The sequence below is a fragment of the Serinus canaria genome, chromosome 9, assembly GCF_022539315.1.
Source record: "Serinus canaria isolate serCan28SL12 chromosome 9, serCan2020, whole genome shotgun sequence".
Taxonomy (NCBI): domain Eukaryota; kingdom Metazoa; phylum Chordata; class Aves; order Passeriformes; family Fringillidae; genus Serinus; species Serinus canaria.
In genome coordinates this window covers 21,203,180-21,226,756 of record NC_066323.1, presented here as the reverse complement: position 1 = coordinate 21,226,756, position 23,577 = coordinate 21,203,180, and the positions used below count along the sequence as shown (strand labels likewise).

Genomic DNA, 23,577 nt, shown 5'->3' with positions numbered 1-23,577 from the left:
AAATGAGCGTCGGGGGCGTGGCCGGTAGGGTGAGGGCGCTCGGAGCGCCCTGGAGCTGAGGGGCCTTTGCTCCGCGCAGCGCTGAGGCCATCGCTCCCCGCTCCCAGCGCCCGGCTCCGGGCAGCAGCAACAGCAGTAGCAGCAGCCACAGCCGCCACCGCCCTCCCCGTGCCCCTCCGCGGGCGTCCGGCCCCGCCCCACCCCGCCCCGCCCCGCCCCCGCCATGCTTCCGTGGCTGGTGCCCCCGTGAGAGGCGAGCGGCAGTGCCGGCGGCCATGCAGGTCCTGGCAGGCTGGGCCGTGCTGGTGGCACTGGGCGAGTGGCTGTGGGCCGCTGCGGAGGTGCCGCTGGGGGACTTCTACCCCTTCGGGCCGGCGCAGGGCGACGCCGCCACGCGGAAGCAGGACGATGGTGGCTCCGAGCTCCGGCCCCTGTCCATCCCCTTCCCCTTCTTCGGTGCGGGGCACACCGGCCTCTATGTGAGTAATTTGCACTTATTTCTGCTTATTTCCTCCTAGTCCCTCTTTTTCCCTCCCTCTAATTCCCTCTTTTCTGTTTCATTCTTTCTCTTCCCTTCCTCTTATCTCCTCTTTCCTGCCCTGCTTGGATGAATCCGAGTGTCCTTTGGGGCCATCAGGTGGTCCCCACTTCACTGGGAACATCAGAGGAGCAGCGGTGTGCCGAGGATGATGCGGTGGACCCTGGGTTTGGGGAGCATGCAGGACCCCTGGCTCGGTGTGGGGGTCCCCAGCCTGGATCCTGTCCCCAGTGCCTTAGGAATGCTCACCCACGGTGGGGAGCCTGGACTTAGCCCTGGCTGGAGCCTGCATTCCCTGCGTGCCCATGCCTTGAGGAACTGTCTTGGTGGCATGCTGGGGGATCCCGGCAGCAGGGAGCTGGGTACATCTGGTGGGCAAGAGCCCAGAGCTGGTGTGCTGCAGCCCTGGCGTGGTGGCCCCTGGCTGGTGGCCCTTGCTGCAGCAAAGGGGTGTTGGTGGGGCTCTAGGTGTGATGTAGAATAAAGACAGCTGCACTTTGGGCTGCCCACTCGGCACATCTGATTCCCTTGCTTTTCCCTGCACCCACTGGGCCGCTGGTGACACACTCCCTTGCAACCCCTAAGCCTCCAGGAGGGGACTGTGGCCAAAGAACTCGAATCATGCCTGGCCCATCATGGGCCCTGTGGCTGTGGCCAGAGGGGCAAGCCCAAGTGCCTGGCTATCCATAGAGTATTTTGGGTGGTGCTGTCTTGCATCCAGAAGTGAGATTTGGGCTCCCCATGCCAGTTTCCACCTGGCACAGAGAATCCTTCAGCGTCCTGATCCCATTTTCCCAGTTTGCTCTGGGCTTAATGATGGCCCAGACCCAGGTGGCAGAGGAGAGGGCTGAGCATTGCCTTGATGCCATCCCAGAGCTGGGCTCACGTACCATTCCACTGCCTTGGCTCAGCACAGGGGTCCTTGGTCCTACCTGGTCGTGTTTTTCCCCTGATCAAAGCACCAGCCCTGCCATTGGGTGGGAGGGATCCAGGCTTGGGGCTTGAGCCACTGTGGAAGGATAGAAGGAGCTAGGAGAAGCCAGGGGACATGATGGTTGTCCCACAGAGGATCCACAGTGTAGCTCTAGGTCTTGGAGGGGCTGCAGGGATCAGAGGACAGTGCATCCCCTTTCCCTGAGCTAAAACCCCACGGCTCTGCAGGGCCAGCTTGCCTGACCTCAGCACAGAAGTCCATGTGGCAGGGGCCCTCCTCCCCAGGGAGCTGCTGTCCAGGGGGACTGGCACAGGGCTGAGTTCACCTGGAAACCTCTGTTCTCAAGGGCTGCCTCCAACCACCCCCTCCTCCTTCACAAAAACCAGCAACAACAAAAAAAAGCCCTTCTTGGCTCTGGTTCTCTCCCATCTTGCTTTAATCAAGGGAAGAATGTTCCTCTGCGGACACAGTGGGGTTACGGAGGCTTTGGGAAAACAGAATCCTCTTTCCCTTAGTCACAGTAAGGACTGCCCTGTGTTTAAATGGAGGGGCTGCTCAGGGACTGCACAAGGCCATCACAACTCAGCCCCCCCCGTGCCTGGGTGTGCTGGCAGCTGGGGTGAAAGCATTCTGGCTTCCACAAGGCTCCTGGGGATGCTGAATCCCAGCTCCTTTTTGGCACACGAGCATGACACCACTGCCTGCCTGTGTGCCGGAGCTGCTCTCTCCAGTTGAGAGCCTCTTGCCTGTACCAGGCCCCCTTTTCCATCTTGCCTGGAGAGCTTGGCTGGAATCTGTGTGTTCCTGCCTGTCCCATGGTCGCTTGTGGGGAACAGAGTGACTTGGAGCTGACGGGACTGCCGGTCGTGGCGCTGTGGCAGAGTGCTGGCAGGGTCTCCTCCCGGGAATTTGGGAGCTCAGGGTGAGAGCATTTCTCTTTGATCCCTGTTCAGGCAGGGGGTTTCTTCACCTTCCTCATTCCCACTGCCTCCCCAAGTTGGGGAGGTAGCACTCAAGGCAGCAACATCCACTAGTTCCAGTTTCCTTCCCTGGGCTCCAGCTGCCTCTGCCATGCATCCATGGGCCAGGCATCCCAGAGTCCTAATTGCCCTAATTAGATAGTGCTGAGCAACAGCTTGAAGTATCTCACCCTGGGGGTCTGGCATCCCCCACTTTAACGAGAGCAGCTTTGCATGGGGTGGCAGCCGCTGGGTCACCTGGTGATTGAGAGCCCCTTGGCTCACCCGGAGTGCTGTGCATGCCTCTGGGTGGATGGAGCAGGGCTCCTCCCACCCTGGGCCAGTGCCCACAGACCCCCTGCCAGGAGGGTCCAGCCCCATGGGCTGCCTGCGAGCCGTGAGGCTGGGGAGCGAGCTCGGGCCTCTCCCTGCCAAGAGCGGTGCCGTGAGCTGGCCCCACGCACCGGGCGCTGTTTGTTTTATGCGCAGGGCTCCTGCAGTTTTTGCAGCTGTTCCCCTTCCTCTGGCCCGGAGAACAGGGCTGGGTTTGTTCGGGCAGTGGCCCGCAGCCGCGCTCCACTGAGCAGGCGGCTGGGCCGGGGGGCTGGGGCTGTTGTGGGTGCTCAGGCACGTCTCTGCTTCTAAGGACAGGAAGGGGAAGCGCTCCAATATTTGTGGAAAGGGGAGGGGGAGAGAAAGATGAAATGGAAGGCACCTCTAAAACATGGATTCCTGCTGGCAGCAGGAGTCAACTGTGGCCACCCGTTTCTTTCCCTTGCTCTCTGCAGGTAAACAACAATGGGATCATCTCGTTCCTGAAGGAGGTCTCCCAGTTCACACCGGTGGCCTTCCCCATCTCCAAGGACCGGCGTGTGGTTGCTGCTTTCTGGGCAGATGTGGATAATCGGCGGGCAGGGGAAATATATTACCGAGAGAGCACCGAGCAGGCCATCTTGGACAGAGCAAGCAGGGACATTGCCCAGTATTTCCCTGACTTCCCGGGGTTTTCTGCGCAGTGGGTCTTCATTGCAACCTGGTACCGAGTCACCTTCTTCGGGGGCAACTCATTTTCACCAGTGAGTAGCTGAGGCAAAGCAGCCACCCCACCTGTGTGCCTTCAGTGGGGTGCCAGACCTTCCACTTGGCACGGAGCTGTCAGCAGAGCTCAGCTGGTCATGGTGTTGGCCATGTAGACCATGATGGCTCCATCACCATACCTTGCTGTGACAGAGCAATAGTGGGCTAGCAATACCAAACCCTCCTCTTTTTGTACCATGTGGAAGCTTTACATCATCAGCCTTCGTGGGCAAAAGTGAGGCACCTTTTGCCTTCCAGATGCTCAATATCCATATTTCCCCCCATTTTTCCCATTCCTCTGGGATGAGAAGTGAGCTGTTGTAGCTCAGGATCACAAGTTAGGATTAAAAATAATTGAACTCTAATTCCTTTGCTCATTGAGGAGGACTGGGGTTGAAGGAAACATCCCTTTGCTGGATATAGTTTCTGTCACTTTATTTTAGGAATGGTTCATCGTCCCTCACTGCTTTCCTCCCCTCCCTGCTGCAGGTTAACACTTTCCAGATTGTGCTCATCACAGATGGCAAGCTTTCCTTCACTATCTTTAACTATGAGTCCATCACCTGGACCACGGGTATGCACGCCAGCAGTGGGGGGGACTTTGCTGGGCTCGGTGGCATTGCAGCACAGGTAAGCGGCAAATGTAGCCCCTGGGGTGCCTGGGTAGCACATCGGCCTTGTGAGCTTGTGGCTCCTGTTTGGGTTTCTTAGAAGTGGAAAATCTCCCCCTGCTTGTTTTTTTTTTTTTTTTCTTCTTCTTCAAAGTTCTTAAATACCTGTGTGTGCTCTGGCTCCCAAAGCTGAGACCATACAGGGGGCTTTGTTATCCCGAAACCACAGATCTTTGCCTTGGCTGCTGCTTCACAGTCCCTTTTCCTTCCTAACCTCAGCCTTTAAGAGCAGCTGCCATGGCTAGCACAGCTTTTGCTTGTAGTTTTATTTCATCCCTGTGTGTGTTGTTGTGTTAAAGGGAAAAAAAGCCAACACCCACACCCGCAAAAACCCCGGTACCCACTTGGATGTGTGAATTTACCAACAGTTGATCCGTGCTTGGCTCCCTGCTTGCCAGCCTGCAGCAGGCAGGATGCTGCAGGTGGAGAGGAAGCAAATGGGATTTGAATTCCCAGCAAGGGACTGAGCAGGCCAAGCATCCACTTCACCCTGTTGTCCTGTAATGTGAACATGATTGAACGCTGGCCTGTGGCTTGTGGAAAGGGAAAGTTGGTCTGAGTGGTGCCACCAGTGGTGCCATGTGACAAGAGAGATAAGTCCAGGTGCTCCAGCTGCCTTTTCCCATGCATCAGTGATGTCTCTTTACTCTGTACCTTTGTCCTTCCAGGCAGGTTTTAACGCTGGTGATGGAAAACGCTACTTCAACATCCCCGGATCCCGCACCGATGACATCGCTGACGTGGAGATGACGACAAATGTGGGTATCCCCGGGCGCTGGGTGTTCAGAATCGATGATGCCCAGGTGCAAGTGGGGGGCTGCAGCAATACAAGTAAGAGGACAGCAGTTAGGTTTACTTAACTCCCAACCCAACCCCACACTGTTCTCCAGCCCCATCTTTCCCTGCCTCAACCCCCACCTCCGCGGGGTGGAAGAGATGTCTGGAAGGGCTTTGGGGAGGGAGGGGAGGCAGCTATGTGGGGACTGTCTTCAGCATCAGCTGTGGTTGGGGATGGCACCTGTGGTTGCCCTGGGGCTGGGAACGGATGGGAAAGCAAATGGGAAGGGGAGGAAGAGTTCTTAGTTTAAAGAAGCCTGCGGGGAATGATGAGGGAGGCTGGGGAGGAGGTGATGTGCACAGCTGGGCCCCTGCCAGCCCACTGCCAGGCAGGGCGTGAGGGGCCAGCACCCTTGGGGGTGCATATGTCCATCAGTCCTTGTACATGTGACTGAGCCGAATGGAGGGCTGCTGAATGCCAGCCTGCCATGTGGGGTTAGGTTGCCAGGGCCTGGTCCATGCTCCCCACTCTGGGGGTCCTGGCATGTCCCCCACTGAGCTGTTGGTCTCCGGTTCCTCATCCCTACTTCCCCCTGGCCGTGTTTTCCCACTCGTGATCTGTGTGTCTTGCGTTATCGGTGGATTTTCTGTACATGGGCTCTCCCATTCCCTTTCCCTCTGCCCTGAATGATAAGTGAGGGCATATTCATGTTCTCTCAGCCAGTGGAGCAGACCTCCCCCCAGCCAGGCTGCAGACCTGTGCAGCCTCTCCCCCTTGCACAGGCGGAGTAAAATGCCCCCTGTCCCAGGGGAGCCCGCAAGGAGCAGCCCTTGCCCCACCATCAGGCAGGCAGCCCCACGGGCTCCCCAAGCACCCCAGGGAGCCGGGCGGGTGCAGGGAAAAACCCTGGCGCTGGTGTGGCTGGAAGGTGGCAGGTGAGCCCTGCCAGGGTGGGGTGACAGGGGGTCACTGCCTGTTCCCACAGCCTCTGTGTGCCTGACACTGCGGCCCTGCCTGAATGGGGGGAAGTGTATTGAGGACTGCATCACAGGGAACCCCTCCTACACCTGCTCCTGCCTGGCCGGTTTTACTGGGAAGAGGTGCCATGTTGGTGAGCGCTTTGCTGCAGGGAGCAGGTCTAGCTCTCAGTGTCACTGCTGAGTGCTGGCAGTCTGTCTGTCCTCGCCCTGAGCTCCTGTCCCCACCTGGGGCTCTGTTTCAGATGTGGATGAGTGCCTCTCCCACCCATGTCAGAATGGAGCCACCTGCCTCAACGGTGCTGGCAGGTTCACCTGCAGGTGCCCACCAGGCTTCAGAGGCAACAACTGCGAGACTGGTGAGCAGTGCAGCACCTGAAATGCAGAGACCCCAGGCTTGGGAGGGCTCTTCAGACCAGGGCTCCTTCAGTAGCTGCTGGGCTCTAGCAGTTTGTGACAGCCAACTTGGATTTCAGCTTGCTTCAGGCAAAAAAAGCTTTTCTCTGGCCATGAGCCTTTCCTTCTGCTGACTCTTCTGAGGGCTTTGCTCAGCACTGTTGCCAGCACTCTTCCACCACCACTCCCTTAGCCAGAAAAGCTGGCAGCCAGTGCTCAAACAAGCCTTGCAGGCCCTGCTTTTGCAGGTGATGCTCTGGTCCCAAGCTCTTCAAAGCCAGGGGAGACCCTCCCAGTCCCTGGCAGGGGCTGTGGTTACAGGTTTCCCCCACTGCTGGCCTCCGCCTGCCAGTGGAAGTGCCGCCAAAGCATTTGGCTCCCAGCAAGCTGCCGCGCCAGTGGAAAAGGCGAGAAGGGAGTTGACTTGTGGGGGAGGAAGGAAGGGAGGGAGAAATGCCCAGCAGAGCACACTGACTTCCAGGAGGTGTGGTGGGATGAAAGAGATGAGTTGCCTAAGGACAAGTTTTGAGGGCAGTCATGACTGGGGACATGGCCTCTGTCTCCTGACAGAAGGTGCATGGGTGGCTCCAGTCCATGCTCTGCCTAGGCCTGGTATCATCATGTGTAGAAGGTGCCAGTCCTATGCCTAGGCTGACACCCCTGCCCCTCTTTTTTTGATGTTCTTCTGCAGCAGAATCACCATGTGAGAACAGGGTGTGCCAGAATGGTGGGAGTTGCCAGGTGGTGAACAGGACAGCAGCATGCTTGTGCCAGTCGGGGTACACAGGGGAGGACTGCCAAACAGGTGGGTGACAGGAACAGGTATGGGATGGAGATGGGTGGCGTTTCATACCTTGGCAAGCTTCCTTCCCAGTCAGCTTCATTCCTGGATGTAGTTCTGGGAGGGGAATGTTTAGAATTGCCAGTGGCCCCTATTTTTGTCTGTCCATTACCTTCACCATCCTGAGCATCATCCAGACTGGGAGGGAGGCACCAGGTGAGCTGGCTGTGCCCACACATGACCTGATGACCTTTCCTGGCCTCCCCTTGCAGAGGTGAATGAATGTGAGTCCAGCCCATGCCTGAACGGCGGGCACTGCATTGACCTGGTCGATAACTACACCTGTGTGTGCCTGGAGCCCTTTGTGGGACAGCGCTGCGAGACAGGTACCTGTGCCCCAGTATGACCCCCGGCAGGGACTGTGTCCCCCATGTTCTGCTGGCCATCATGGCCCCTCTCCCAAGCCCAGGCTCTCCTCCTGCTCACTTCCTTGCTTTCCCCTTACCAGACTCATCTTCCTGTGAGGACCGGAGTTGCCAGAACCGGCAGACGTGCAACTACATCCGCCCTGGCCGCTATATCTGCACCTGCTCCCCGGGTTATTACGGCAACAACTGCCAGTATGGTGCGTGAGGTCGTGCCTCGACCAGCCTGGCGTGGGAACTGCAGTCAGGGGCACTGGGCAGGAATGGGCAAATGGCTGCAAAGGGGCTGTGTCAGTCATAGGCACTGCTGAAAGTGTGCATGTGCAGAGCGGCTGTGGTGCTGCCAGGAGGGAACACCTTCCTGCGGGGCTGCTTGACCATGCTGGAACCTCCAGCAGGATGCCCAGGACAGAGGATATTCCAGCCCCAAACTGGTGCTCCCCAGCTCAGGCTCCCCATTCCCCACAGGTGGGCCCCGCATGCCCGGTGCCTGCCTCTCCCAGCCGTGCCAGAACGCAGGCAGCTGTCTGGAGACTGAGAGGGGCTATGTCTGTGAGTGCCAGGAGGGCTACACTGGACAGGACTGTCGAGACCGTGAGTACAGCCCAGGGGACTTGCTAGTGGGGTGCAGCATACCAAGGGGAGCCTTCGTGCTCATGAGAGGGAGAAGCAGCAGACCCAGAGAGCCTGTTCAGGACTCTGGGATTGAGCAGAGGGTCTGTCCTCCTGGAGGAGGCTGTGCCTGTGGGTCTGAGGGCCTCAGGGCTGCTGCCCACCTGAGCTTCCCCTGTGAGTGGCATCTGGCAAAGCTGCTTGTTTGTCCCAGCCTGCAAGCAGGAAAGGTCCTAGGAAGCTCCTGTTTCCTCTCTTGCAGAGCTCTCAGAGGGCTGTGAGTGTCGTAATGGGGGCAGTTGTCTGGAGGGGAATGTCACCGTCTGCCAGTGCCTTCCTGGGTTTTTTGGTCTCCTCTGTGAATTTGGTAGGTGAAAGCTTCTTGCCTGCTGCGTTCATTCCCTCTGGGATGCTTGAGTCAGGCAGCCTGTGGGTTAGCAAGGAGGCACTGCCCATGCCTGAGCCTAGCACAATGCCAGGGGGCACACAGTGAATTTGACCCTGGAAATATTGTTGCCTGGTGAGATGGCAATGCTTCCACCTCCATCAGCTCCTTCCCTTGGAGGTGTGCCTCTCCCAACCTCTGCCTCATCCCAGCTACCATGGGTGTGGAGGAAGTCGTGGCCTTTGTGCACTCCCTTGCTGAAGCTCACTGAGCATCCAGGCTGGGCATTGCCATTTGCACTGTCTGTGCCAGAGGATCTGTCCTGCCTCATTGGGCCCTGCAAAGTTAGGAGACTTCTGTTCCATGTGGGTGTCCTCCTGCCACTGACTGAAAGAGGCTGGCACTGGCCATGTATTTGCAGAAGTCACCACGACACCGTGCAACATGAACACGCAGTGCCCGGACGGTGGGTACTGCATGGAGTATGGCGGGAGCTACCTCTGTGTCTGCCACACCAACTACGGCACCAACCACAGTAAGACTGCATGGGGATGTGGGAACAGCCCTGGGCTGGGGGTGAGCAGAGGGTACCCTCACCTCAGGGGAAGCTGCCTTTGTACCCCTGGCCCTATGTCCTTGGTGATGCCCTGTGTTTGGCTCTGCAGCGATGCCATCCCCCTGCGACTCAGAGCCCTGCCTGAATGGGGGGTCCTGCAAGGTTCACGATGACTCGTACAGCTGCGAGTGTCCTCAAGGCTTCCTTGGCATGCACTGCGAGAAAGGTACCTCCACAGTGCTCCCTGTGGCCCCAGCACCTGGCAGAGGTTGGGAGAAGGGTGTTGACCTTCCTGGGAGTTGAACAGTTGCTTACAAAGCTGGAAGTTGGTGCAGGTTTTCCCATCCCATCCTGAGGGAGAGGGAGGGTTTGAATGACTCCCTCATGACACCCAACAGTCGCAGCAGCAGATCCACTTGTTTCTTGTACAACACCATCAGTGTTGGTGTTTTTTATCTACTTGCCACAACTTCTGCCCTTGGGAGCAGCCAGCTGTCTCCCAGCATCACGCTGTTGGCCCCCAAGGCCCCAGCACACATCTGCACGGGTGTAGTTTTTGTGGTGTTGCTGGACCCAGGATGCAGTCAGGCTTCCCGCAGCAAGGGCTGGTGGGTGCTGGTGGGGGGCAGCTCTGGGTGACCCCGCTCTGGGCTCTCTCTGCAGCCAAGCCTCGGCTCTGCAGCGCGGGGCCCTGCCGCAACGGGGGCACCTGCAGGGAGGCGGACGGCGAGTACCACTGCACCTGCCCCTACCGCTTCACCGGCAGGCACTGCGAGATCGGTACAGCCCCCTGGCCCCCCCTGGGAGGAGAGGTGGCGGCTGCCCCCCCGGGCTCACGCCCGCCTTGTGCCCCCAGGTAAGCCGGACCCCTGTGCCTCGGGGCCCTGCCAGAATGGAGGCACGTGTTTCCACTACATCGGCAAGTACAAGTGTGACTGTCCCCCAGGCTACACCGGCCGGCACTGCGAGATTGGTAGGTTTGAGGAGGGTGTGCCACTGCCTGGGGGGATGGTGGGCGTGACTGTCAGGAGCTCGCTGCTTGCTTTGAGCCCCCTTCCTTGCAACTCTTCCTTGTGCCCTGCTGGAAGGGGAAGGGGGCCAGCTCTGATTTCATTCCTTGCTCTGCTCTTCTTCCAGTGCCCTCCCCTTGCTTTCTTAGCCCCTGTGAGAATGGGGCTACCTGTGAGGACCTCAGCGGGGGCTATGCTTGCACCTGCTCCCTGGGCTATGTAGGGAAGCACTGCCAGTTTGGTAAGGGCCTTGCACTTCCCCTGCTGGCTGGGAACTTGGGGTGTCTCTGTGGGCCCCATTCATCCCCTGTCTTTCCACAGAGGTTGACTGTGGCATCCCCAGTGAGGTGAAGCATGCCCAGGCTTCTTTCAACTCCACCAAGGTGGGCTCACTGGCTGAATACCAGTGTGAGCTGGGCTACATCCTCAGCCAGCACAACCATCCCCGTGTGTGCCGTGTGCCAGGTGTCTGGAGCGACCCCCCTGAATGTGATGGTGAGGAGTGCTGGGGAGTGGGCAAGCCCTGGGACACCATCCTGGTGGCCTGTGGTCACAGCCATGGTTTGGTGACCCCAGGATATGTACTCCAGTTGTCTGCTGCCTTCCCTCTGGGATCCCTGTCCTGTGCTCATGTCTCTCCCTTGCTCAAATGCCTTTAGAGATCGACGAGTGCCAGTCGCAGCCATGCCTGAATGGTGGCCAGTGCAAGGATCGTGTCTCTGCCTTCCTGTGCTTGTGTGAGCCAGGTTACACTGGCCACCACTGCGAGCTGGGTAAGAGACTGTGCCAGGCATGCTCCAGGACTGTCACAATCCCTTCCTCACCCTTCCACCCTTGGGAAAGCCCCAGTGGATTGCAAACTCCATTGCAAGGAGCTAGGTTACCAGGAGCTGTGTGTGCTTGGATCAGCCTGAGGCAAGGGCTACATTCCCAGGACTCCCAGCCAACCATAGGATTTTCCACCAGGGAGACGCTGCTCCTGTTTGGGGACAATGGGCAGCGTGGGAGGTGGTGGGACAATGGCAGGTGGCTCCAGCCCATCTCTCTGGGATCTGGCAGAGGACAGGGGCAGGAGAAGGTGGGCTGTTGGAAGTTAGACGAGGGGACATGACACCCTATGGGATGGATCTCTTGGCACAGCTGCACACTGCTAGTTGTCCCCAGGTATCCCTGAAGGAATGTCCCCATGCCATATTCTTCAGGGGCAGGCCTGAGGCAGTGGGCATCCAGAAGAAGGGATGTTCCTGGCCACTGGGCTTGGGAAGCAAATGACATGGGAAGGGTCCATGCCCTGTGGGAGAAGTGCTGCCTCTCCAAGCCCCTCTCCCTAGCCACCAGCCATCTCTGTGCTGAGCTGGTGCCTTTCTTCCCTCTGGACCCCAGATGTTGACGAGTGCCAGTCAGAGCCCTGCAAGAACAGTGGGACCTGCCAAGACCTCCCCGGGTCCTTTGCTTGCTCCTGTCCTGAGGGCTTCCTGGGCACCCAGTGTGAGACAGGTAGGGGCATTCCCTTCCTGGGTCAGTGGGAGGCTGGACTGTGGGCACCAGGACACTGCCAGGGCCAGCACCATGCCAGGTGGCTGGTCACTGTCTTGGACACCTTGACCCCAAGCCATCACTTGGTTGCTCACTGTTGCACCTCTTTACCTGTTGTTTTGGGGGCAGAGCTGAAACTGCTCTGATGGGGAGGGAACAAGGAATGAAGTGTCCACCAGTGATGGACTCCCTTTCCAAGGTGTCCACCCCTTCCCAGGGGTGTGGGCACCATGGTGCACAGTGCAGGTTTCAGTGTCCAGCCCAACTGTGCCAAACTCTGGGCTATGCTTCTGCCATGCTGCCCCCTCAGGGGTCTGTCACTGTTGCTTGTTCATGGCAGCTGGGAGCTGGCATGCTCACTGTTGGCCTTCTTCCCCCTCCAGAAGTGAATGCCTGTGAGTCAGACCCTTGCCAAAATGGAGGGGAGTGTGAGAGCTACGGGGGCTCCTACCTCTGTGTGTGCCCAGAGGGTTTCTTCGGCTACCACTGTGAGACAGGTGAGGCAGGCAGGGCAGCACAGGGTGGCACCGGGGTCAGTGGCACTGCTGACACTGCCAAACCTGGCACCTCTCCCACAGCCAGTGACCCGTGCTTCTCCAGCCCCTGTGGGAGCAGAGGCTACTGCCTGCCCAGCAATGGCACCCACAGCTGCACCTGCAAAGTCAGCTACACAGGCAAGAACTGCGAAAAAGGTAAAGGCCCTCAGCAGCAGCACCAGGACGTGATGTGGGGTTTGACGCCAGCCTGGCAATGCCCACCGCCCACGAGGGGCTCAACACCATCTGGGACCAGCAGCACTCCTTGAGTTGGGCAGAGCTGGGGGCTTGCCCTGGGGGGGCAGCCCATGCCCCACCAGTGCCATGGGTGGGTGCTGGCATGCTGAATCGCTGCCGCAGGTGCCGAGCTTGGCACCAGGACACGGGGGACAGATTTCCCCTGCAGCAATGGCAATCCCTCGGATGCCCTCAGGAGGGGAGGCAGAGGCGTCCGAGGGAAGCCTCTTGGCACTGGCCTCCCCCAAACCCCATCCCACAGTGGCCACAAGTGCTTGGCTACCAGTGATACCAGGGAATGCTCCTGGCACCCTGGCTCCTCCTGTGCCCACTGAGCCAGGGGTGGCTTACACCTAGAGAGCCCCTGCCAGGTGTGCCAAGCGAGACGAGCGAGGACCTTGTCCTCTTATCGCCGCTATTCTGCCGCTTGCTGACAGGGTCTGTTCTCTAAAGATTCATGGCATTACCTCTCCCCTTTGCTTTTGCACACACCCTGAAGAATTGCTGCCACCAACCTCATTAAAGGTGGAAAGGGTGGAGGACACTGGTGTGTTGATTTCTTGGCACCCACCTGAGGACGCAGCTGCCAGGCAACTCATTGACGGCTACGCCGTGACGTACGTATCCCTCGACGGCTCTTACCGCAGGACAGATTTTGTGGACCGAAGTCGTTCTGCCCACCAATTGCGGGCACTAACCTCCGGCAGAGCCTACAATATTTCTGTCTTTTCAGTCAAACGCAACGTGAACAACAAGAATGATATCAGCAGGCCCGTCATGCTCACCACGCGCACTAGTGAGTAGCGTCCCCAGGGGGATCACGGTCGTGAGCGTGCGCGGCCCCTGCAGGTGCCAGGGTTTGTGCTGCCACCTCCAGCCTGCCACCAGCTCCAGCATGGTATCAAACCTGGCAGGTTTGCTGGTGCAGATCCTAAAATCCAGCTGGGGGCCTCTGGAAAGTGCTTGACACAGAGAGTCGCTGTTTTCTTTGCTGTGAGTAAAAGGCCTGACGCCCTGTGGCTCACCCTGTCCAGGGCCTGTAAGAGATCTTGCAGTGGGGATTGCTCCTGAGCCCTGTTCATTAGGGCCAGGCTGTTTTGCTCCTTGTCACTGTGCCCAGGAGAGTATGAGGAGCCCCTGTGCAGGGCAGGCAGTGGGGCTTCTGCAATCCTGTGGACCATACTGCTTGGTGTGGGAACATGGCAGCAAGGGCAGGGGCTGTCAGGGACCTCTGCTCCATGGGCGGAGGAAGGGCACAGTGATGCCTCTGCAGAGCAGCTTTGATCCCACTTCCTAGGGCAGGCAGGTGAGGAAATCAAATGCAAACAGGATGGAGGGAATTAGGAAAGCAGATGGCTTCTGAGGAGAGGAGAATGGTGGTGGTAAAGCCCCATCTCTCACAGCAGGCCAAGACCAAGTGAAGCCCAGGGGAGGAGATGGCAGCATAATGCTGGGCACAGCATCTCATGGAGCCTCAAGCCACAGCTGGATGCTGGGGTCAGGATGACCACTTGGAGTGTGCCGTGGACTTAACTGTCACTAGTGGGGTTCCCCAGGGCTCAGTTTGGGGCTGGTCCCATTTAATGTATTTGCTGATGGTCAGGACCTAGGGAATTTGTGTACCCTCAGTAAATTTGTAGCCAACACCAAGTTGGATGGGAGTGTTGATCTGCTTGAGGGTAGGAAGGCCCTGCAGAGAGACCTTGGCACACTCAATCAAGGGGCCAAGGACAACAGCATGATGTTCAATAAAGCCACGTGTTGAGTCCTGCACTTGGGTCACAGCAACCCCTGCCTCTCCAGGCTGGGGGAGGAGTGAAGAGCTCTTCAGCAGAAAGGGATTTGGGGGTGCTGGTTGACAGCTGGCTGAACATGAGCCAACAGTGGGCCCAAATGGCTAATAAGGTCAATGGCATCTTGACTTGTATCAAGAGCAGCGTGGCCAGCAGCACTAGGGAAGTGATCATCTCTCTGCACCTGGCATTTTTGAGGCTGCAGTGCATTCAGTTCTGGGCCCCTCACTTTAAAAAGGACATTGAGGCACTGGAGCATGTCCAGAGAAGGACAGCAAGGCTTGTCAAGGGTCTAGAAAACAAACCTTATGTGGAACAGCTGAGAGAGCTGGGTTTGTTTAGCCTTGAGAAGAGGAGGCTCAAGGGAACCTCATAACTCTCCAAGACTCCCTGACAGGAGGTTGTGGTGTGGTGGAGGCTGGTTTCTTCTGTCGTGCCTGCTGAGAGAGAGCAAGAGCAAATGGCCTAAAGCCAAGACAGCGGATTCCCATTAGATTGTAGTAAAGAAAGTTTCACTCTTTGGGTGGTCAAACATTGGAATAGGATGTCCAGGGAGGTGGTAGAGTCACCATCCCTGGAGGTGTTCAGGAGGCATCTGGATCTGGTGCTGGGTGATGCTGTTTAGGGGTTATAGTGGTTTATAGTATGGTTTATAGTGACAGTGCTGGGAGGATGCTTGGACTGGATGATCTAGGTCTCTTCCAGCCTTGATGATTCTATGGTTAGGGCTGGGCCTGGGCACTGCAGCCCCTTTGGAGCTGTGGTAGAGGGCTGGGGCAGAGGGGTCAGCTGGGGCTGCTTTGAGTAGCCCAAAGTCCTGTGGGTGAGCAGACAGATGTCCCTCCCACCTGCCTGGAGACTGTGAAGAGAGCATGAGCTCCGTGGGAGAGGTGGCACTGGGCTGTTCCACTGGGGAAGGTGATGCAGAGGTGCCAGCAGGACGCTCTTGGGGGCACACAGGGAAGGGAGCAGGGTGACCCACGATGACCGCAGTCCCCTGTGCTTGCTCCGGCCAGGACCGCGCCCGGTGGAAGGCTTTGAGATCACGAATGTGACTGCCAGTGCCATCACGGTGCAGTGGGCTCTGCACCGCCTCCAGCACTCCACTGTCAGTAGGGTCAGGGTCTCCATCCGCCACACGGGGGACCTGGCAGGCCGCACCGTGGAGCTCAACAGCAGCGTGGCCAAGTACACCTTCCTGTGAGTGGCTGCTGCTGGGTGCCAGGGCTCTGGCTCCCTCAGGTTGCCCCACTTACCCCTTCCCACCCGTTTTCCTGCACAGGGACCTGCAGCCAGGAGAAAGGTATATCATCCATGTCACAACGCTGAGCGGCCTGGGAGTGGAAGACCACCCCTCAGAGAGCCTGGCCACAGCCCCTTTTCATGTGTGGACAAGTGAGTGAGGTTGTCTTTGCCATCCTGGCTTGGCAGGAAAGCTGTGGGGAGGGAGAGGTGTGGGAGCTGCCAGACTGTCTGGCCAGCACAGCAAGTAGGAGGTGTGCAGGCAGGGCTGGGGAGGCCAGGAAAGACCCTGGCAGGTCCTCCCCTGCCAAATGTTGTTCAGTCTCTGAGACCAGCATGAGCCCAACCCCATGCATGGGTGCAATTCATCCCCTGCTGTCTGGCAGTCAGAAGGCAAGGGTGCCAGGGTGCAGTGAGGCTCTGTCTGTCTTGGCAAGGACTGAGTGTTGAGCATCCTCTCACTGTGCATCCCCTGTCTGGAGCAGGCTCGGGGCTGGTCCGGGCAGTGCCAGGGAAGCTGGGCCCTGGCACACTTGTGTGTAAGGTGATGTGAGCGAGTAGGGCAGTGGCCATTCAGGGACACCAGCTCTGACCACTTTCCTCCCCATCCCCTGCCTGCTGCAGGGCCTCTCCCCCCACAAAACCTCACCGCCTCCCACGTCACCACCACCTCCGTGTCCATGGCATGGGAGCAGCCACCTGTTGGCACCATGGAGGGGTACATCATCAACGTCACCACGGCCCAGAGCGTCAAGAGCCGCTATGTGCCCAACGGGAAGCTCGTGTCCTACACGGTGCGGGACCTGCTGCCAGGGCAGCGCTACCACCTGTCCCTGACAGCTGTGCAGAACACGGAGCAGGGCCAGGTGCACAGCGAGCCCATCCACCTCTACGTCAGCACCTGTAAGTGCTCCTGGGCTCTGCTGGGCTGCTGCAGCACAAGGGAGGCAGTGGGATGACAGGGAACAGGGTAGGGGGTGGAAACCAGTTGGCCATAGAGTGATGAGCCCTTGTTGCCTCAGCACTGTCTGCAGCAGGCTGTGGGGACAGGACACAGCTCCACTGGAATGGGAGGTGGGGGTTTAGGGTTAGCAAAGGGCAGATGCAGAACTCCAGCTTGGTGATGGGCACCTGCATCCCCGGTGTGTGGAGAGTGTCTGTGTGACACCTGGGGATGATGGGACTGGCTGGGAGGTCGGTTGCTGGCTCACGCTGCCTCCATGAAGCCTCATCCTTTGGTCTGCAGTGCAGAGGGATGGGGCTCCAGAGAGACGGTGGAGCCAAGCTGGGCACCCCCGGGTTCTGCGGAACAGGCTGCCGCCAGCCTTCTTGCCGGAGCTCCGCCTGCTGGCAGATCATGACACGGCTGAGGAGCCCTCGCCTGCCCCCAGGTAGGCACTGTCTCAGCACTCTGGGCCCTTCCACCAGGCCCAAGCACTAGGCTGAGCCAGCCCCTTTCCCAGCTTCCATGCCCAGATGTGTCCAGGGTCGAGCCATGTTCCTGCTGGGGTGCAGCCTCTTGTTCACCCACCGGGGTTCTCAGCCAGGCCCTTCACCCCGAGAGCAGTTCCCCACGGGGCTTGCACAGAGCCTGATGCCACCAGTGAATGCTTTATACAGCTGCCATGAGCCCCAGCACACAGAGCCTGGGGACCTGCAGTGCCCTGTACCCTCATGGCTCTCCTGTCCCAGGTTCACAGAGCTGGTGGATGGCAGAGGGAGGATCAGTGCCAGGTTTGGCACTGCGCTGGGAAAATCCATCACTGTGAAGACACGTAAGTGCTCTTGTGCCTTTGTGTCCTGCTGCTGTCAGCCAGTACCATCTCCAGCACCTCCTGGGTGGCAGCCAGGCAGGCTGCTGTAGAGCTGGGGGAGCTATAGAGGAGGGTGGAGCCCTCTCACCTGGCCCTGGGCAGGCAAACATCTGCTCTGCTTGTTAGACCCCTGCCTGAGGAGAGGGGTGACTGGCTGGGGGAGCCCAGAGAAGGACCCTTGCTGATGGGAGGCAGTGCTGACTGTGGCTGCCTATGGAGCAGTGGCTCCATAGCCCTCCAGTGCAGCCCCTGCCTGCCCAGCAGCCTCAGCCCCCATTGTCAAGAGCAGACTCACACCTGAGGAGGGGGCCTGGGTGAGAAACCCCTCACTAGTCCAGACCTAGCCCCCATTTTCCATCCCCAGAAGACTGGGGACCAACCCAAGATACCCTAGAGCACCTGCAAACCCCACACCATGGGGTGGGGAAGGGGCCTGGCACACCTGAGGGCATCCCTTGGCCTCACTGCACATCCTGGTTCTGCCCTGCCTCTCGAGGACTCTCTCCCAGCCTCTTCCAGGAGAAGTGAGAGTGTCACCCCAATTCTAGGGATGCTAGCTGGGAAGTGCTAAAGCACTGCCTCAGGCCTGACCAGTGCCCCAGAGCTGCAGGCAGGCTGGACCCCCTTGGAGGGGCTGCCTTTGGGTCTGGCTCTGGCCTGGAAGGTGACATTCAATCCTCTCATTGTCCAGAGCCAGAGGCTCCAGTGAAGCTGGAGAACACAGAGGTGTCCAGCTGGGACAGTCTGGCACTGCAGCTGCGTGAGGCAAAGAGCAAGAGTAAGTCCCAGGGGGAGACCCACAGCAGCAGGAACCCAGCCCTGACCCCACAGGCAACTGCTCAGCACCAGCCTGCCCTCCTTGGAGGCATGGCAGGCACCCCTGCCCACCTTCCCTTCCTGGGAGCACCCTGGCAATGCCAGGGCTCGGCAGGGCTGAGCTGTGGCCCCGGGCTCTGATGGTCGAGCGTGTTTTGCAGGAGAGGGGCAGAACTGCTCCAAGAATCCCTGCAGGAATGGAGGCACCTGCACCCGAGATGAGGAGTCCTACCACTGTGCCTGCCGCCCGGGCTTCAAGGGCCGGCTCTGCCAGCTGGGTGAGTGCCACGCTCTGCTCCCTCCTGCCGTGCCAGGCTGGTGGCTGTCCCTGTCACAGGATGTCCCCTAGGATGTAGATCACCCAGCACACCCTGCAGCGCCCAGGGGCTCCCACAGTGCCCAGGCTTTGCTAGAGATCCGTGTCAGGCTGTCAGCTGAGAGAGGGGCTGGGCTCTGCTCCTGGCTGAGCTCTCTGCCTCTGCCTAGCAAGCCAGGCCCTGCCTTCCCCAGAGAGTTATGTAGGCAGTGTGAGGCTGGGGGCTCTGCTCCTCCTTCTGGGTCAGCTGTGTTGAGGCCAGCCCTCCAGCATGGCCAAGAAGCCAGGGGGGCCTCACCAGACCCTTGCCACAAGGCACAGGCAGGCAGGGCCAGGGATGGGCTCAGTGAAAGCTCCCCTCTCCTATTCCCCAAGCAGCCTGCAAGAAGGTGCCACACTCGTGCACGCGGCTGTACTCGGAAACCAGGTCATTCCCAGTGTGGGAAGGAGGCACCTGCCACTATCTGTGAGTACTGCCTGCAGGTTATGCTGCCCCCTTCCCCTTGTGCTCTGAGCTGGGGATGTCTCCCTGCAGCTCGGTTTTGGGGAAGGGAGAGCGAGCTTAAGGCCGTCTCCGACCCCAGCTGGCAGTTGCCCCCTCCCCAGTGCAGGCTGAGCAGTCTGGGTGCCCCTGTGCCCACCCCCAGCTGTGCATCAGGGCAGGGTGTTGCTGAAGTGACAGCCCCATACTGGTGTTACCCACCCACGTGGCAGCAAGGTTGGATTTGGTGTGTGTGACCCCCAGACAGCAGCAGATCCCATCCAGCTCCTGGCTGCCTCTCCATCTGTGAGCAGAGGGCTGGGAAGCCCTGGTGCAGTGCCAGGGCATGGGGGGGTTCTGCTCCCTGTGATGGAGTCTGGGATCAGTCCTCCAGCACAGCAGGCTGAGCCCCATTCCTGCCAAGGTTGGCTACTGCAGCCTGGAAGGAAATACCCAGACTTCCCCTTCACTCTCATGAAAGCACATCTCTCCTTTATGTTCCTTACACTCACATCTCCACTGTGTCTGCAGGTCCAGGAGAGTCTACAAGGTACACCAGGATATCTGCTACAAGGAGAGCTGTGAGAGCACCACTTCCCAGAGGACAAGCAGCAGGTACAGCCCACAGCAGCACACTGGATGTGCCAGCCTTCCTGTGATCCTGGACAGGAGGATGTGGCTGGCTGGTGTGCCCCAGCATGCACGGGGACCCCCAGGCTGGGGGTGGCCTGCTGAGGGCACAGACATGACCAAGGCTTGGATGCCAGTGCTGTGTGCCTGCCTGTGGGCAATGGCGAAGGGGCATGGGGCTTACAGTGCTGTCCTCCCTTCTCTTGCAGAAAGCCAAGCAACAGTCACACACTGAAGAAGCCCTAAAGTAAGTACCTGCTCCAGCCCTCCCCAGATGCAGGCAGGGGCAGTTCTTGTGCAGGGAGTCGGGGCAATGGGTGCAGGCCAGGGCACAACCCTGGCTCATGCCACCGTGTCAAGGGGGTGTGAGGGCTTATGGCTGAGGGCTCCTTGTTGAGGCTGGGGTGGAGAAGCAGGAGGCAATGCTCTGCTTCCCCCTGGCTCTGCAGCTCCATATGAGCAATAGATTCCTGCATAAAAAGGGCCAGGCAAAGGCTGGAGTCCTGGAGGCAGCAGGTCCCCTTCTATCAGCACAAGACTGGTGCTCATGGTGGGAAGAGGCCAGCTGCAAGGCATCTGGCAGACTCTGCAACCCAGCTCATTTTACTCCTGCTCCTCCACAGGGTTTAAAGCAGTAGAAGCTTCGTCTTTCCACATCTAAGGGCTTTTTGAACACCAGGAAGATCAGATCTGCTCACTGGGTTGAACACAGCAGGGGAGCCTTCCTGCCTGGCGTCAACCTCTCCCTCTCCTCCAGCCCATTAGGGACATGCAGCTGGATCAGCACACTGAGTAGTGCTCCCTTTCCCCCTGCTGGCCCAGCACTGCCTTTGCTGGCCCCCTCTCTGCCCCTGAGGAGCTGAGCACCAGTGCCCCTTGAGGGGGCCAGCCCTGCTCAGCACCCCCAGCCACTCTGCACAAGCCACGGGCTCCCCCTTCACTCAGGGATCAGCCCAGCCCCTTGCCAGCAGCATCTGCACCAATCTGTTTTCGTAATCCAAGGTTATAAGTTACCTATAACCCTCAAATAAAACAGTTCAATGCAGACCAAAAAGCTTTAGCCATCACCTGAAATCTGGCCCCCAAAAACATGCTCTGAGGAGCAGCCTCTGTAGATGAGTTAGAAGTGCTGAGCAGCTCCGAGTGGTGAGGTGAGCACAGGCAGTAGAGGAGCATTCCTGTTCCCTCTGCTCTAGCAGGGGAAACTGAGGCAGCTTCTACTGCCTGCCTTTTTTCTTTGCTTTGTACACAAGCCCTGCTTTTAACCAAATTTCCAGCTCAGAAACCAATAGAGCACCTAAAAAGAATTTAAAATGTGATCCGTAGGGTGAAATCTGTCAGCTGAGGCATTGCCAGTGCCACCACACTTTTTGCCTCCACAGCAGAGCAGGGCACAGCAGAGGCTTGGTGAGGAAGCCAGCCCCACACTCCATCCCCTTGCACTGCACTTCCCTGTGGCACCAGTGCTACAGGGTTATGTGGAGGACAGGACCAGCAGCCAGCACTGCAGCAGGGCAGGCAAGGAAAGAAAAAGTGTAGCTTAGAAACGTTCCTAGTTTTTGTGAGTTTGTATGACAACACTAGTTAAACATAGATTTGTGTATTAACGTACACGGTGTATATTATAAATTAACACGTACCAGAGATATATCACAGTTATGGTATTGAGTGTCATGGCCCCAGCAGAGTGGGATTATTCTGGTGGGGAGGGCCTCCCCTCTGCCAAGCTCAGCCACACGTCTCAAGCAGCAGCTTGGAAGCTGCTCTCAGAGCAGGACAGGCCCTGGAGTTTCAGCAATGTGAAGCCAAGACCAGCGGGCCAGTGTGCTGCTCCCCTCCTGCACCACCTCCAGCTTTGCTCCCACAGGACAGACAGGCCTTGTTTTCCTCCAAGGCTGCCTGGTCCTGCTCCAGCTGCCTGGCAAGCACAGCAGCCCTGCCTTCCCAGGGCAGGAGAAGAAGCCAGCCCTCCCTAGCAGGAAGAGCAGGGCAAGGGGAAACCCAAGCAGGAGAGTTTGGAGCTGTGGTCTGAAAGTATTTGCACCCCTGCTCTGTCAGCTACGAGATCAGCACTGACATGGGCTGTGGAGGTGGAGGTGGCCCTGCCATGGGACAGTTCTGTATCCACAGTTGTCCCCATAGCACCAGGAAGCCTGGTCCCACTGCCAGCCAGCAGAGCAGCCCACAGCCTCCTGTCCCACAGCTGGCTCAGTATGTAATGCAGCTGGAAGGTTTTAACCTAGTCTTGGAAATAAATTAGGGGGGGTTGTCTGAATTTTTTTTTTTAATAAAAACACTTTATGGAAACTTTTGTTTGGGTTTTTTGTTTTGTTTTTTTTTTTTTTATAAGTAGTTGGTCAAGGAGGAGGAATGAGTGTTGTTGTATTTGACAGATGGGCTTTATTGGTACCCCACCCATGGGGCCCTGCACCCACTCCAGCTTGTGCTGGTGTGGGGTGGGAGTCCAAAACACCCGGTGTGAGTGCAGCAGCAGAGGAGGGCTGGCACCTCAGAGCCTCACCTCACTCCCGGGCTGGTTTACTTTCATCACTGTCCAAATCATCATCATCCTCTGTGTACAGTGCATCCACATCCTCCTCTTCCTCCTTCTCCTCCTCCTCTCGAGCCAGCAGCTTCTTGAAGACCTCAAACTCCTCTGGGGTAGAGTAGGCCATGCTGGCCAGGAACTCTTTCTCCGGGAGCTGAAGGATGTCCTTCAGTTTTGGGTTACTAATTTGCGTCTGTCCTTTGTGTGGGGTCTCGTAGAGCCCGCGGCGCTCCAGGAAGATGTGCCGGTTCCGGAGCTCAGCAAAGGGCATTTGGAAGAGCCGAGCCTTCACCATCTCCTTCTGCCGGACCCCCATTCTGAAGTAGGCGTACTGCGGGCGGAACGGAGGGTGTCAGGCACAGCCCTATTCCCGCAGCCGGTTCTGCTAGGAACGCGGGTCCCGGTCCTCACCTGGAACTGGTGATGGAGGGTGCGCGGCTCCTCCAGCAGGACGGTGGGGCAGGTCCCCAGTACCTCCCGCAGCTGCTCCGACGTGAAAAGGCAGCGCTCCCGCAGCAGCCGCACCGCCGCCTCCAGCCTCCTCCGGGGCACGTGGAAGAGCTGGGGGCAGCGGCTCACGGCGCGCTGCAGCCGGCCTGAGGGCAGCAGGTTAGCGGGCAGATCCGCGGCACAGCCCCGCTGTCCCCCCCGCGGCCCCGCTCCCTGCCCTACCTCCGTCCAGCCCCAGGCGCCGCAGCTCCTCGGCGCGCTCCCGGAGCCGCTCCGTGGGCAGCCGCAGCAGCGCCGGGCTCCGCTCCAGCAGCGCCAGGGCGGCCTCGGCGCTCAGCCCGAGCAGCAGCAGCTGCGCCGCCGCCGCCTCCCGGTGCTCGGGGCCGAGCCGGGGCTGCAGCGCCAGGAGCCGCTGGGCCTGCTCCTGGCTGAAGCCCATGGTCCGCAGCGCCGCCAGCTCCCCGCAGCTGCGACAAGCGCCCGGCCCGGGGGCGGCGGGCAGCGCCCAGCCCGGCCCCAGCGCCCGCCCGGCGCCGCGCAGCAGCAGCAGCCGCCCTGCCATGGCCGCGGCCGCGGGGAGGGGCCGGGCCTGCCCCGCTCCGCCCCGGCCCGGAGCGGCCGCGATCCCGCCCTGGGCAGCGCCGGGGGAGCGGGAGCAGGGGCGGGGTGGGAGCCGGGCCCGGCACGGCCTCTGTGGGGGCTCGGGGCTGGAGCACGCGGGGCAGGAACAGCCTGGTGCCCTGGGCAGAGCGCCTCGCCCGCTCCGATCACCGCAGGGCCGATCCCCGCCGGGGCAGAGCCGGGGCGCGGTGGCCAGAACGCAGGTGAGGGCAGATTGTTGGAGATGGCAGAGTCCAAAGCTGGATTCAAAGCTAATTAGTAATTAAGCCGAGTCCTCTTGCTTCTCTGCAGCAGCCCGCCAAACCGTTGCCTTCTTCCCAAGCAGTCTGACCCCGGCTGACCTGTACCCCAAAATGTTCCTGTTACCAATGTTTCAACCAAATTCTCTTTATTGAATCTATTTTTTTCTTCTCAGTATCTCTGTCTCATCAAAATCGAGGACTGTTTTCCTGAATATA

General features: G+C 59.1%; 2 protein-coding genes across 7 annotated transcripts; one reads left to right on the top strand and one right to left on the bottom strand.

Moving 5' to 3' along the window:
• Positions 1 to 232: 232 nt before the first annotated feature.
• SNED1 (sushi, nidogen and EGF like domains 1) lies at positions 233 to 21,814 on the top strand. 6 transcript variants are annotated; one of them, XM_050977936.1, is made up of 33 exons: positions 233 to 479; positions 3,220 to 3,507; positions 3,998 to 4,138; positions 4,848 to 5,010; positions 5,943 to 6,068; positions 6,180 to 6,293; positions 7,025 to 7,135; positions 7,384 to 7,497; positions 7,620 to 7,736; positions 8,005 to 8,130; positions 8,411 to 8,515; positions 8,955 to 9,068; positions 9,199 to 9,315; positions 9,753 to 9,869; positions 9,946 to 10,062; positions 10,227 to 10,340; positions 10,421 to 10,594; positions 10,759 to 10,872; positions 11,483 to 11,596; positions 12,019 to 12,132; positions 12,214 to 12,327; positions 12,908 to 13,204; positions 15,218 to 15,401; positions 15,484 to 15,596; positions 16,068 to 16,346; positions 16,690 to 16,834; positions 17,136 to 17,218; positions 17,949 to 18,035; positions 18,235 to 18,351; positions 18,768 to 18,855; positions 19,402 to 19,485; positions 19,710 to 19,747; positions 20,124 to 21,814. In XM_050977936.1, the coding sequence occupies exons 1-32, from the start codon at positions 276 to 278 to the stop codon at positions 19,744 to 19,746; spliced, it is 4,332 nt and encodes a 1,443-aa protein (XP_050833893.1). In that variant the 5' UTR covers positions 233 to 275; the 3' UTR covers position 19,747; positions 20,124 to 21,814. The 6 variants fall into 6 exon arrangements, with proteins under 6 accessions (XP_050833893.1, XP_018768893.2, XP_050833897.1 ...); XM_018913348.3 differs by having other exon boundaries at positions 7,022 to 7,135; positions 20,124 to 21,813; XM_050977940.1 differs by having other exon boundaries at positions 7,022 to 7,135; positions 13,142 to 13,204; positions 20,124 to 21,812.
• Positions 21,815 to 21,862: 48 nt separating this feature from the next.
• On the bottom strand, positions 21,863 to 23,060 carry MTERF4 (mitochondrial transcription termination factor 4). The gene is made up of 3 exons (XM_030227016.2): positions 22,721 to 23,060; positions 22,460 to 22,644; positions 21,863 to 22,379 (listed from the first exon to the last, which is right to left on the bottom strand). The coding sequence occupies exons 1-3, from the start codon at positions 23,058 to 23,060 to the stop codon at positions 22,023 to 22,025; spliced, it is 882 nt and encodes a 293-aa protein (XP_030082876.2). The 3' UTR covers positions 21,863 to 22,022.
• Positions 23,061 to 23,577: the final 517 nt, after the last annotated feature.